The sequence below is a fragment of the Meleagris gallopavo genome, chromosome 14, assembly GCF_000146605.3.
Source record: "Meleagris gallopavo isolate NT-WF06-2002-E0010 breed Aviagen turkey brand Nicholas breeding stock chromosome 14, Turkey_5.1, whole genome shotgun sequence".
NCBI classification, from domain to species: domain Eukaryota; kingdom Metazoa; phylum Chordata; class Aves; order Galliformes; family Phasianidae; genus Meleagris; species Meleagris gallopavo.
The window spans coordinates 844833-859624 of record NC_015024.2 but is presented as its reverse complement, the minus strand read 5'-3'; the positions used below and the strand labels follow the sequence as shown (position 1 = coordinate 859624).

At 41.6% G+C, this 14792-nt stretch overlaps 1 protein-coding gene across 3 annotated transcripts in view; it reads left to right on the top strand.

The window, feature by feature from the left end:
* Positions 1-12466, top strand: part of POC1A (POC1 centriolar protein A) — a 53769-nt gene extending 41303 nt beyond the window's left edge. For 2 of the 3 annotated variants that reach the window (XM_019619997.2, XM_003209961.4), the window contains exons 10-11: positions 1449-1589; positions 12187-12466. In XM_019619997.2, coding sequence (XP_019475542.1) covers positions 1449-1589; positions 12187-12285 — 240 coding nt within the window. In that variant the 3' untranslated portion in view covers positions 12286-12466. The remainder of the gene's footprint in view (positions 1-1448; positions 1590-12186) is intronic. The other variant, XM_019619998.2, reaches the window with a different exon arrangement.
* Positions 12467-14792: the final 2326 nt, after the last annotated feature.

The following is a 14792-nucleotide window of genomic DNA, read 5'->3' as shown; positions in this document are numbered from 1 at the left end:
ATAATTGGTTACAATGCTGTTTATAGATTTCATGAAAGGTTAAATAAGGGACCTCTGGAATGAAGGCTGATGAATGAGGGTTGGGCTTTGTGTGTCCTGTCCCAGGGAACATATTCTGCCTGGACTTTCCTTTCCAACCAGCCTTGATTGAAAAAACAGTGAGCTGAGTGCCTGTAGACTCTCTTTATGTTTTTATCTGAAAAGAAATCTTATTATGCTAAACAGTTCTGGTTTTTAAAGTTACATTAAACATTCTGAATGGTCTTTTTGCATCAAATACAGTGAGGTGAATGATTAAGTGCAGCACTAAAAACGCCTTCACAGCAATGTATGAGTGTAGAGATGGAAGCTACTCATAGAGACTGTTTTTCAGTCTGTCTGGATCCCTTTCTTTTTTTGTCACTTCTCCAAACTTCTGTCATTTACATGAGCAGTAAGTCCCATCCATGGGATAGAACTGCACCAGGCATCAGACCGTGGAGAACCATGTTTTAAGCTCTGAGTTCTTGGATTTATATCCAAACAATGGCTGTTAGTGTAAGGTAAAAGGAAGTTGTCTGCAATTGCTGAGTAATGTGTTGGTTGGCTAAATTGTTCAGTTAGATAAATTGTAAACTTCTGCTGGGGATAATGCAGACAATTAGCACAAATAGTGCTTGTTCTAGAAGGAATATAGCGTTTTGAAAGAAAAAGCTCCTTAATAAGGATCTGTATATGTTTTTAAAACTTAATTTCTTCTGAATGAAATATTCAGACTTGCATAACTAAAACAATGAAATTGAAATTTCAGAGTAATCTTGTACAATTAATCTCACTGGGGAGGGAAGACTGGTTCAAGATTAAAAAGAAAAATAAATTATCAGGGTTAAATCAAAGCTGTGTAATGCATGTTGGATCATTTTGCTTTCAGTTCTACATTGTTGCTTTCTTACAACTAACAGACCGTGGAGGGAACCTTTTGCTGCACAAGGCACTAAACCTTTTCTTCCTTTCACTGTTGGAATTAAATAATTTGACTCTTGTCAGGATAGCTTATTTAATTCTAAAGCTTAGAGAGAGCACTTTGTGTGGCTCCATTTAATATCCATTTACCAGCACAATCTGTGCCTGTACATGAACATGCACAGCTTTTTCATCGTACAGAACTTGAGCCTTTCAGGATTGCTTCAGCATTGTTATCTAAGCTTTGCCTTTCCTGATGCAGGCTTTAGAAACAAAATGCACACATACTGCCAACAAAAATCATGCCACTGCAGACTGTGAAGACTGATGAGATTGCAGCAGCTTTTCTTTTTTCAGCCATGGCAAGAACAAATACTTAAATTTCTCTTGCCCTTTCAGACTGTTTCCCAACATAAATTGTCCTTCAGTGTTTACCCTCCATAAAACAGAAAATCTTTTCTAGTTGTTTCTGTCGCAATAGCAGACTATATTGTTTATTTTTTTAGCCATCAGAAATGGATTGTGGTGTTCATCTTAAGAAAACAAAGTCTCAGGATGCTGGTAGGAACCATGAACGGCAAGAGGAGGATGTCCACATTGCAGATACCTTGGAGCATATTATAGGACAGCTGGATGTTCTGACTCAGGTATGGTGTGCTATTTGATTTTATAATGAAGTTTTCCAGTAGCTTCATAGAATAAATGTGGCTAGTCCAAAATCTCTGCTTTTTAGTGGTTAATTGATGAATCTCTTTTGATCTATCAGCATATCTCAGTTCTCTCACATTGTAACTTCTAATTCAGGCTCTCTATTAGCCAAAGTTTATCCAGGGTAATAACTGAAGGAGTGGCTAAAATTGCAGGCAGTAGAACTCTGTGTCAGTGAGTAACTGGCTGGTTACTCCTCCTTCCCCAGTTATACTGTATTCTGTAGGTAAACTCAGATCACCCTATCCCCTCCCCCCCCAACATTCACCTATACCATTCAATTTCTGCAATATTCTTTCCTCATCTTACATATCTGGGCCCTCCTGGGCCCCATCTCTCAAATGAGCTTTTCACCTACAACTAGCAAACAATTAATCCCTTGCAAAGCATTCACATGCTGTTTTTCCCCAGAGACCTAAAGATGCTGGAATGGCATCAACTGTTAATGATCATCTATCACAGTGTGTGTTAGCTCTGTCCCTAAATTCTTCTTAAGCGATCTTTTCTGTCTAACCAAATCATTATCATTATTATTTCTGTTAGGAAATGTTTGTTTCTGACCATTTCTTGGGGCTAGATTTCACTGCATATTTTTGAGGGATCTGAGAAGTGGGGAGAAGGCATGGGGTGGTAAACACCATTGATCTGGAGAGCACAACATTGTGATGAGAAGGAAAAAAACTGTGTGGGAGTTCTTTTCTGCAAGTTTGAATGTTGTTTCTGGGGAAGAGCAAGCAGATGTTTAACACTGAATATTGAACACACCTAGTTACTGGTTTGAGTTGGCTCTTTTTTCTTCAGAGAAGTACATGTTATCCAAAAAGAAGTTTAGGATGATGCACTGGAGTACCCAACAAGTATTGAAGAACAGCTGATTTAGGGATATAAAGCATTGTAGGACTATAGACAGTCTAAAATAGAGTGAAAACCAAAAGATATTGAAATTCATTCGGCAGGAATGCAAGAAAACACTTTTCTGTAGTCTTTAGAATCTTCAGTACGCTGGAGGAAGAAAGCTCTTCTATGACATTGGTTCTGCTTTTTTATGATGAAAATACAACCTAGTATATGCACAAAATATTTTACTGTTTTTTGTCTCCATAGTAAGTTTGGAATGTGATATTTATCTTTAATTACACAAATCAGATCCATGGTTCTGATGAAGTATGTGTAATGTCTCCTTTTCAACTTCATAGGTACTTAGAGGGAGCAAATATTGCAGTAAACAGCATGTGTGGGGTTTAAACTAGATAAAAGCAATGCAAACATCTCTGCAAGTCATTGCATAACTGAAAAAAAAAATCTAAATGTTATTTTAAACCTAGCAAAAAGGGAGTGAAGTAGAGATCACTGGGGGAGGAATAAATTAGTAGGTTTTAGGATAAAATTGAAACTAGCCTGAAATTATAGTGTTAAAAAAAAAAAAGGCAAAGCAAACAAAAAAGTAGAAGCTGCTTTGAGTAATTGTGCATTCAGCAACCTTTCAGCTGTAGCTTTTTTTTTGCCATCTGTACAGTACTTTATTTTCCTTTGATTCTAGTCTATTGTATTTTGTTTTAACACCATGCGTATGCACAAGGAAATGTACCCAACGTGTTGTTCAAAAGGTTTCATAATTCTTCATTATAATTTTAGCGTTGTAATATTTAGGAGTGAAACAAGTCTGCACAAAACTGTCAAGCTTATGCAAATGAACATGGAAGAATCCCTTATGTTTAGAGTAGGAGAGGAGATTCCTGAAGGAGGAGGAGCAAGGTGCAGTTAGCAGGGCAAAGAAGCAGAAGGTAACAAAAAGGAACCTGCTTGTGTAGCTGCACTTTTTTTTTCTTCTCCTTGTGGGCATGCTGTGCAGGTGAGTTATAACAGAGAAGGGAGCACAGAGCTGTCAAAGGCACCTTTATCACCTCTTTCAACCTTTTATCACCTGGTCAACACCAATTAAGTGTTGTCCAGGTGGAACCACAACATGCTGGCTGCTAGCTGAGATCTGAAGAGGAAACAGCAGCAGTGATCGTTGGATGGTTGTCTTTCTTGGCTGTTCCTTTCAGAGCATAACAGAGCACTGCTTCCTGCATGTTGCAGGCTCAACCTAATGTATATTTTTACAGTTTCACCAGCTTTGGAGTTGGCGACTTCTTTCTGTGAAAGGACACCACTGCTTCTTTTAAAAAATGCTTTCACAAATTAACAACAATAAGTTTTCACAAAGAAATAAGACATCCCAGGCTTCATCATTTTTCTCCCTTCAAGAAAGGCTGAGGCTATACCAGTAGTCTCTCAGTGCTCTGTTAAAAGTCACTGCTACATAATTCCTGAGTACTGCTCACTTAAAGATAACACTAACAGCATAAGTGGGTCGATATTTTTAAGCCCTTTTCTTAGCTGAAGAGAAAGGACAGGCATACCTCACCAGCACCCCAAGAATATTTCCAAGAAATGTTCTATTGATATAGCTACCCGTGAGTTTACCAACAATTTCTCATTGGTTGGCAGTGCAAGGAGCTTGGGAACTTTTCTGCTGTGACACCTTGAGTTCCTGCTCTCTTTGTGCTTATCATAGTTTCCAACACTGTATCAATATAGTGTGGAGGAAACTTGAAGTTGTGATAAACTATTCTGCAAAATGATGCAAATGTAAAATTATCGAGTCTATCATTTTTGTAGCATTTCCTTAGCTATCATTTCAAGGTTTATTGTGGTAAACATTTTATAATGTAAAAGAGGGCAGGAGAAAAATTTTCTGCTGAAAGTGGTAATAGCAAGAAATTATCTGAGCACTGTCATCTCTTGCTGGCACACAGCTTTGTTCTGCGCCACACGCTTGAAGCTGCATTGTCTGCTGCTCATCCATTACCAACGCCTTCACTCTGTTGCTAATAGATCTCTGGATGGAGTGTCATGCACCTGAAGGTAGCAGGATTGTTTTTGTTCTATTAAGAGGTATCTTCCTGCCAGCCACCAAATGGAAGTAGAAACACTTAAAAAGCAGTAAGGCATCAGCGCGCAGCAGGATGCATGGTACAGCCTTGTTTCTTCACTTGGCTCTTCTCATCAGGTTTCTCTAATAAGAGCAGAGCAAACTAGTGTCTGTTGCTTCAACATCGAGCAGTAGCTGTTACCACTAATAGATGTGCTTCTTTTTTATGTTGTGAAATTCTTACTGTGATATCACTGCGTCAGGGGATAAGGGAAGAGCCATTGGTGTCATCTATCTCGACTTCAGTGAGGCTTTGATACGGTACCCCACGACACCCTTCTCTCCAAATTGGAAAGATGTGGATTTGGTGGGTGGAATCTTCAGTGGATGAAGAACTGGCTGCAGGGTGGAGTCCAGAGGGTGGCAGTCAGTGTCTGGATGGAGATCAGCGATGTCTCCCAAGGATCGGTGCTGGGGCTGATACTCTTTTATATCTTCATCAGTGACATCAACTGTGGGGCTGAGTGCACCCTCAGCAGGTTTGCTGATGACACCAAGCTGTGGGGTTTGGTCAGTACAGCACAGGGAGGGAAGGGATGCCATCCAGAGGGACGTAAACAATGAGCAATGGGCCCATGTGAACCTCCTGAGGTTCAACAAATCCAAATGCAAGATGTGCACCTGGGTTGAGGTGACCCTCGCTACCAATACAAGCTGGGGGATGATGGCCTTCAGAGGTCCCTTCCAAATCTGAGGATTCTGTGGTTCTATGATTTTATTCTTAAATGTTTTGACAGCATCCTTCAAGTATGGTTTGATAAAACCTTTCTCTTCTCCTCTTCACCAGCAAGCTGTAATTGTAAGTAAGAAAGTGATCTAATGAGACCTGACAGCAGCTCCATATTTTGTTCTAAACGTGTCTGTAGACAATATTTCCCATGAAAATAAAGAAGTTAGTCTTTGACTGCCTCTGTCATGTGAGTGGCACATGCTCGATAATCTTGCTATCTTGAAATATGACGTGAAGTCATTTGCATTCATTGTTGGCTTATTGAGAGATGCCCTGGTGCCCTTCTGTAGGAAACTGGGCAATTCGAATCCAGTAACGGAATGAGAAGGATGGGAGTGATGAGCACGCATCGTGTAAGCCTTGCTCCTCCCTCTCCTGCAGTTTTGTATCTTGCCAGTGTCTAAACAATTTATTAAAATCCTCTTATTTACTGTTATTTCAGAGATGTGAAAATGAAGAAAGGGATTTTTGTTTGTCTGTTTACAACTAAAGACTGGATCTCAGTATCTCAGTGTGTATCCAGAGGGGTGGGAATGAAGATTAAAGGTGTTGTGTTTTTGTTTTTCTTGGATAACTTATCCTTCAAATTGTGGAGTGTAAAGGTGGTTTTCAGCTGAAACCAAAATGGAGCAGATACTAAGAACACGTATTACTTGGTGTGCGTATCTGAAATGCATTTTCTGCGCTTGCAGCTGAGCTGCTCAGCTGGAGTAGGATTGTCTGTGAGTAAGCATCCTGGCTTCAGTGGAAAATTTGCATTTGCAGTAGTTATATTAAACAGCTTGTATGCTCTTGCCTTCACTCCAGACACTTGCAGGTGTCTACTATGAAAAAAGACTGCGAGAAATGAGATGCTTCCTAATTAAAACTAACTGTGTGTGTGCAATGCATGTAATACAGATGATTAATATCAAGCTTACACCGTACATTTTAGGGAAACAATCCTTAAAGTGTGTGTTAGAATAAATGTCATCTCTTTTCTGAGAGGTATTAAACCTGTTGCGTAATCCATGTTCAATAAAGTAAATCCTTACACAGTGACAAGCAGTTAGAAGTAAAGAAATGATTTTATTGGTCGCAAAAGCTGCTACCTGTGCCTTGCACAAATGTCCTGGTTGATATGTTGCTTGTAATATCTGAACTGCTGCTGGCTATGGGAGCTCCCAGCAGGTAGGAGAAAGCAGCAGACAGGTTTTTTTTTCCAAAAGAAGTGGTTTGAAATCCAAACCATCATTAAAGAAAAAAAAAAAGCATTCAAATCGGAAAAGTGTGAAATGCTAGATGAATTTCATTTTTAAATCTTAATTAAAAGAGCTTAGAGGTTGCTTTTCATGACTCAAAACCATCTCTTGGAGATGTGGCATCTTTGACCTCTTGCTCAAAATATATGAAGCACCCTGTTTCTTGCCAGTCCTCAATAAACTGTCATCTGAGTTATTATTTTCTGAAATGCATTTCTAAAATATGCTTGCTGTAAAATCTCTTCAGGCTTTTGTTTCTTTCTAAGACTGCCCGAGTTGCATGCACTTCCAGTGACTGCTGTGTTAGCACAGCCCTGCCCCGAGGCCAGGCTCTCAAAAACACCTCTTGTTTCCCTGCAGGTTCTGAGGACCTTCCCCTTCATGTAGCTGTTGGTGGGCAGATCTTTAAGAAGGATCCCTTGATGCTGCTTGATTAACTTGTTGTTTTTCAGCCACTGAGTAGCAGGAGCTGGGTGTGTTCAGCCGAGCGATCCTCCCAGAGTTAGATGGGGTAATGTGTAAAGGACACAATGCATCTTTGAGGCACATCATCATCCCTGTGGTTGAGAAGACCTCTGAGTGTTTTGGGGTTTCTAAACAATGTGCTGTACAGTCGTTTTCATCATGCATACCTGAATATTTTATCGTGGCTCATCTTAGTGTGCCATGTTTTGTTGCTGGACTCCGTGACCTGTGGAAACTGTAACAGTGCAGCTGTGTTCTCCTCCAGAAACTTTCACCCTATGCAAGTACTGTCAGTGTAGCTTTGTCTGATCAGTACTGAATCAACAGAGGCGTGATGAAATATTTTAGCAAGAGGTCTCTGCTTTGAAAGGCACAGTTAGAGATGCAGCTCACATGCCTTGAGTCTCTGCACTGCACAGAGCTCACTGTTACAGCTGTAGCTCATCTTCTTGCATTCTAGGATTGATTTTAATACACTGGTGTCCAAACTGATGGCTTGCCTGAGCTGCAGTGAGTGAAGGACTGATGTTTTGGTTGCTGGCCGGGGGTTGAGCTGGGCAGGGAAGAGCTACTGCCACAACAGCACAGTGTCAGAGGGCACGCTGCGTTACAGGCTGCATGCAGGTTGGATGTGTTTGATTTAATGCAATGAAGAACCTTTGCTGAGTTCCAGGGCCTGTTTGGCTGCTGTAACATTGGCGTTGACCATGCTGCTTGGTCTGGCAAAGTTGACAGTGGTAGAATTTTCAGGTACCTTGTGTGCTTTCTCTGTTGTAAAAGTTGAAATGAGGACTGTAAGTGATAACGCTGCTGCTGTCACTGTACCAAGCCCATTGCAGGACCACCAAAGCTGCTTCTGTACCCTTTCATTAAGGAGCACTGAACTGATTCAGGCATCTGAGAAAGTGGAGTGCTGGGAGGTGGAAGGAACACATATTTAGAAAAGCTCATCCAGTGTGTTTGTGGGCCTTCCTAACCCTGGCTGTGCAGCAGCTGTGACCTGTATGGCCCTGTCTGCCTGCTCCAGGGCTGAGTGTTTTGCAGAAGCAGATAGAGAATTTTGTGGAATTAGTGCTTGAAGCATAAGCATGAAAATTCATGAGGTTGCATTAAAGAAATATTGAGTGAGTGAAGACAGAATGATTAAATGAAACATTTCCATTCTGAAATAATCAATGTGCTGCCATTAAATCTGGCTGCCGTGAGATACTTGGTGCAGACAGGCTTTGTGAGTTTACCTTAGAGCTTGCGTTCGAAACAAGTAGGATGATGGAGCTTATTATATGGAGCTTATTTAAAATACCTCTGGCTTAGCAGATCTTGTTTTAATTTGGAAGGACGAGGCACTATCATCTTTTTCATGTGAAAAGTTACTAGTGCAACTTCAATGTGACTTGCTGCTCAAGTTCTCCCATGAGCCTCTTCATTTTTGCAGTTTACATCTAATACTTTAAACTATCATTTGTGGAAGGAGGTGGTTTTTTCTGTAAACATGCAGATATATGGCTACGTGGATGAGAACTGTTTCTCTGCTAGCTTATTTTACTCACTGTTTAGAGAAAGTGTAGGTACCGCTGAACCCACTCGTTAGCATTTGCTGAGGAGGGACCCTTCTGCCTCCCTTTGATGCAGCGTTTTTATAATGCAATTTACTTTCTATACTTTTGGGCCTCTTTGGGGCTTAACCATTTTTATGGAAAGCTGGGTAACCACAGGGAGTCACAGCTGGACTCTTCAAACAAAACAGTCTGCATGCCACCTGCATGGCAGGAGTCAGAGCAACTAAGCCTGCAAGTCCAGGTCAGAGCTTACCTGTCTCATTGTGCAGATCCATGTGCCATCCATCCCCTTTGTGTTCTGCTCTTCTGTGCTGCATCGTTTTCCCTCTCTGCTGGTCCCATAAGGTGAAGAGAAGGAGAGGCTGTTGCGTGGAATCTGTAAAGATGCTGAAAGATATGTTTGGGTTTTTTTTTTCCCTCATCAAGTAGATAGTCAGTCCCTAGATGAACGGTCCCTGTAAGGAACTTCTGAGCTTCACTGTCAGCAAGGAGAAGCTTTAAACAGCCACAGCATTGCATGTCCTAGCTTTTTCCATCAACATAGTGAATAAGCACAGCTGCTTATGGCATCCAGCCCAGAGTGCTGCTACAGGTAAGCAACATAAAGCCTCTTCAACTTTCTTTGTTACTTAACATACGCCTAGAAGTTTAAAACATGGTATTACACTCCTAACATCATTATAAGCTGATGCAAAGAATTAAAGAATGATGGATTCATAGCACAGAGATGTAATCGTTCCAGTGTCTTCGTGCTTTGTGATTAGAAATCCCTATTTTACAATTGTCATTAGATTGTCTGATGGTTTTTCCCTTTCTAACATTCCTGCATTTGCTGCCTGTTCTTTTGCAGGCAAATGTGGTTTTTTGATCCATTGAAAGGAAAATGCTGTCTTCATAAATTGACACGTCAGATAGGAAAGAAAAAACTGAAGAGGTAGAAATAATACTACTTCTTATTTGATGCATAATAACTCAGCAGAAAACTGACAACCATTAGGGATGGAGTGAACTTTACTTCTTACAGAAGTAAAACTAGGAACCTACTTCTACGTTCAGTGCAGAATGGGATTTCATGATATGGTTTGTGATGTCAGGAATGGAGGAAACCAGAGCAGCATTACGTCCCTTGTCCTTTACTCAATCAAACCCTCTCTCATCCCCAGCTTGTTAGGCATCCTGTAGCCCAGTGGGCACTGCATTGTTTATGTTTTTATGCTCTGGTTCCGTGCTCAGTACTTGGTTTTAGTTAACTAAAAGTTAACCACAGGGACTTGTCTCATTGCTTTCCAAAATGTGCTGCAGGGTATGATGAGGAATGTCACCTGAGGAACACAGATGTCCTTTGCTCTGAACTCTGCTGCTCGGGTTTTCTGTGGGCAGTGGAGGAACTGGTTTCTGCTGGCATTCAGCTGGGCTCTGCTTATCTGTAATCCTCAGAAGAGGCCAGCTGGATTGCCCCACAAGGCTCTGCAAAAGCTTTGTGGGGCAATCTTGAGGCTGACAGGAGTGTTCAGCTGTGTGGTGGTGTCCCCACTGAAAGTATTTAATTTGAATTACAGAAAAGATGTTGATAAAAGCTGAAACTGTTGCAGGATTGTACTTGGGCCACCGTCACTACAATAACATGGGGGAATGAGATGGGAAGTTTATCATCATGTAAGCAAATAAGACTGCTTCATGTCTCAGCTTAGGGGAGGATGAAGCTGAATATTCTCCGGACCTTAAAAAGTAAATATGGTGCAAAGCTGTCTCTTTTATGTGGCTCTCCTCACCATTTTCCAGTGTGCAGTATACACGTGGGTAAGGCTTCTGATGCTGTGAGAACCTGAAGTCATAGAAATATAGAATTGCTCAGGTTGGAAAAGACCTTCAGGATCATCGAGTCCAACCACAACCCAACCATCCAACCCCAACTCTACCAACCCTCTGCTCAATCATGTCCCTGAGCACCGCATCCAAACGGTTTTCAAACGCATCCAGGGATGGTGACTCAACCACCTCCCTGCCGTAATCCTGCCATAGGGAAACGGTTTGAGTGCAAAGCTGCATCTGGTCAACCCGGACTGGTGGCATTTGTCTCCTTGGGTTGTTGGCTCATTACCTTCTTCAGCACCGGTTGAATACATGTGGTTTAATTTGCTTCCCAACAAGGGTTTGGTTTGTGAATAGGCCACAGAAACATTGTAAAGCTGTCAACTGAAAAGGAAGTAACCTTTTTGTGTGGAAGTTACTTTCTCTTTGCGTGGTGTGTGTATGTGTATATCAGTAATGGCATTTTTGTACTTTCCCACACCTTCCTATGACTGCGTATTTTAAGCACTGTGTATTCAAAATGGTCTGTGCTCATCAGCTCTTTGAATTCAGTCTTTCTCCTTTTTCTTCTCTAGTTTGCAAAACGGTGCTCACTACAAATTTATTGGAATGAAAATTACGTGAAAGTATTAGGCAGACAAGATCTTCCTTGCAGCTCTTCCTCAAATTCAACGTGCTCTGAAGTCCACTTTGTTTGTGCTTTGTTCCACTGCGCTGTGTGTAGCAGTGTGGTTGGCTCCTCTTAGCTCTGATATGCTGCCCGGGGCCTCAGCTAAGATCTGAGCTGTGTTTGGAGGGAGAAAAGAAGTGTATTATGGTGAATCTTATGATGCAAAGCCCTTTCTGACTTTGTCAAGACGAGGTGTTGCAGTGTGGCTGATGGAGATGGCTTTGTAGTAGTGCTTGGGGTTGTGCTTTCACCATGCCTGTGTTTTCACTTCATCCCTTCCAGCTGTTCCTCTCATTTCCCAAATGGTTTTGCAGGAGACGTTTCCTGGTCTATCAAGTGTCCTTAGCCAAACTATTTCCTTTCTTTGCATTTTAGTTTCCTCAGGAATGAAGTGGAGATAAAGAGACCTGCTTTCTTTTGTCGAGCACTTAGTCATGTGCTTATGAAATGCGCTATTTAAAGATTTTTTTATTTATAACTTCTATACAAAGAGCCCAAGTTTGTTTGAATTACTTTATTAAAGTCTGAGGTTCTGAACATCCTTTGTTTTTGACAGGGTATGTTATTGATGGCAGTAAAAATGCTCAGAATATGAAGCTATTGACTGCTCTTTATGGGTATTAAAGCATTAAATGTAATTACTGCCTATTATCAGTTATTCCAGTGTCTTTGGAATCTGAAAGTGGTTTTCCACAGATAGGTCTCTTGGTTACCTAAGAATGGTCCATTAAAGGATTTTCAGCAGAGGCTTTTATTGCTTCATGGTTAAAATGTTCTTGCTGTATACTCTGTCCATGATGACTTCAGCTTTAGGAGGAGCTAATAACAACCCCTTTGTGAGGTAAGCACAGAGAAATTTAGGCCATATGTTGAGGTATATGCTGCCAGTTTGAGTTTTAATTCACCTCCATCACCCCGCTGTGCTGCCTTACATTGGGAGGGTTCCTCGCCTGACCTGGTGGTACAGCTCTGAAATAGCTCAGAGTATTTCACTGAACACAGCATTCCATTGCCCGCTGACAACACAGCACAGAGCTTGTCTCTCTGAGTGGCTCGGTGGCAGCTTTCCTTTTGTCTTGCAGACAGTTTCCATCCTGGAGCAGAGGCTGACCCTCACGGAGAACAAGCTGAAGGAGTTTCTGGAAAACCAGCAGAAAATCATTCAGAACAAAGAGAATTGAGTTTGTGAAAGAGGAGCACTGCTGAAGGCCCTTGGAGGTTGCAGGGGTTTGTATTCCTAACAGACCGGGTAACTTTAGTGATTTGGAAAGTAATCAATTTTTAATTCATATGTACAGTTACTGTATCTGTAAATACAAAGCTTTGTTACTTTACTAAAATAAAAGATTTTTATTTATAAGAGTGGATGATTTTTGTGATTTCTCGTGTTTTCCAGGTACTGTAGTGAGGGGTCTGAGGACCATCTGAAAAGGTTTCATCTCCTGCCTTAGCTGCTGCTCAGTTAAAGTGTTTAAACGTTCTAGAGCTGCTAAATGGTTTGTTGCTGGCTATGTGGCACAAGCAAAAAGCTCCCAGAGTATCCTGGCCAGTGGGAGCTCTCCTCTGTTCTCAGATCACAGATCCTAGTTAGCACCTGTTGAATCGTCTGCCTCACCAACTTCCAGTTTTTGCCTGGCAAATTTGATGATGTGCATTAAATGCTGATTTTGTACCGAGGCTAGCCCAGTGGTGGGATTTAACCTGCTTCCTCATGCAGTTTGTGGAACGCTTTGCTGTGCTGAGGCTAGAGGAGAGGCCCTCTATCTCTGACCTCTACTAGGTCCGATGCTGGGTGGATTGTCAGGCAGCTTTTGTTTTGCATCTGTCCATTTATTTAATCTAAAGGAAGGGTAGAGGGAGAGAAAAGGCAACCAGATAGCAGGACACTGGCTGCAGTCAGAACCCTTTTCTCTTTTGCAGGTGATTTTACAGCCGAATAGCTCATCACTCACCCCCTTCCCTGCATCACGCTTCTAAAACTTCCAGGTCTTTAGCAGGCGTTCAGTATGTAGCTGCAAAAGAACTTGGACTTCTAGTACATACTGCTCTACAGGATCACTTTTGCTAACACACACTGCAGATGTCCTTTCTGGTAATAAACTGTTAGGTACATTCTCAAGAAATGAGCTGTAGGAACTTGAGTGTCTCAGAGTTCACCAGACCCTCCCCACGACTTTCTGAACTGTTGGGAGTTTGCTTCTCTCCCTATCCACGACAGTCACACTTGTTTGCCAGAGCTTCCAAAGCCCCCATCTCCAGATGTGCTGTGGGCATCGCAGATGCTTGAGACTTGGCTGGCACCCTTATTTCACACGCAGCTTTACAGACCTTATGGCTTGACCAGTTTTCTGCACCTGTTCCTGTTGCAGTCTGCTTGTACTGTGGCTGGACTGTGTTAATCCTCTTCCCATGTGGACAAGGCTGTTTGCATCCCCTGCCATCACCAAGAGGTTTTTGGTCTCTTTCCATTCTGATGCTTTCCATGTCTTTAAGAAGCCCCTGTTGGCATTGTCACTGTTTTTATATTTTATTTTTATTAATTCTTTCATTTGTGTGAAGCTTTCTCATTTCCGTGCTTTTTGGGTGGATTATAAATCTGAGTTTCTCTGTGTTCTATCACATGATTGTTTTCTGTTTCTAACCTCCCAGTCTGATAAATGTTATTTTCTGTCAGATTACAGTAATGGAATCACTTCACTGAAAAACTTCCATTCTCTTGCTATAAGCTTTCAGTGGCTTTCCACTAAAGAGAGAGAGAGACTGTAACCATTTTAACTGAGATGAACTGATGTGATGGACTGGCTGGGGTGTGTGTGCCTGTCCTGCCACTGAAACAGTGACAAAAATGAGTAAAACCTTCATTTGTCAACCTGATCCTCAGTGCTGTGAGCTGGCTTTTGAGGTGTGGGTATGGAGAGGATGTGAAAATGAGCTGTTCCAGCAGTCATCGATTTTTAAACTTCTCTTAATTTGTAATTTCTAATGTCTTGGACACCACAGAAGTGATTTGCCATTCTCCCTAAAGTACTATATAAAGTACAAATGACTCGGGCACGTTTGATAAAGATGCTTTTTCCTTTCAGACATTAAGTGAATCCGTTTGAAAGATAACTGTGCTTGTAAAACAGATGAGATGCTCAAGTGCTGAAGGACGAGCTAGTGGGATGCAGGGAAAGTTGCTTCTCCTTACTCAGCTTCTTAGAAGTATTAATTTGATCAATGAAACCTATTCTTGTAAAAGTAATGCGCCACGGGTGAGCGTGAAGAGCTTAGGGAAGGGGGAATCTAGCAAGTTCCATGTGATTGAGGTGGTAAGAAGGGGATTTCTTTTGACAGAACTTTCCTTCTCAATCATTTCTTTGTCCCGTATCTTGGCAACATGCTTTCTTTTCAGAGTCCCCTTCCTATTGCCTCTTACCTTGAGCTGAATATCAGGACTTAAAATGTACTTCTAATACACGGGTATTGCTTGGGAGGCATGTGAGATGTGGAAAGCACAACACTTTAAGTTATCGTTCTTGAGCGGTAAGCTCAAAAAAACATTTGAGGAGCCCAAATCCTACTGTCCATCTTTTCCCTGGGTTCTGTGCTTAGCTCCATCCGTGAAGCACCATGTTTGCACACACTGAGGTCAGGATAGCCTCCAGAATGAGTTGAATCCACTTCTGCTTTTACATTTGTGATATAT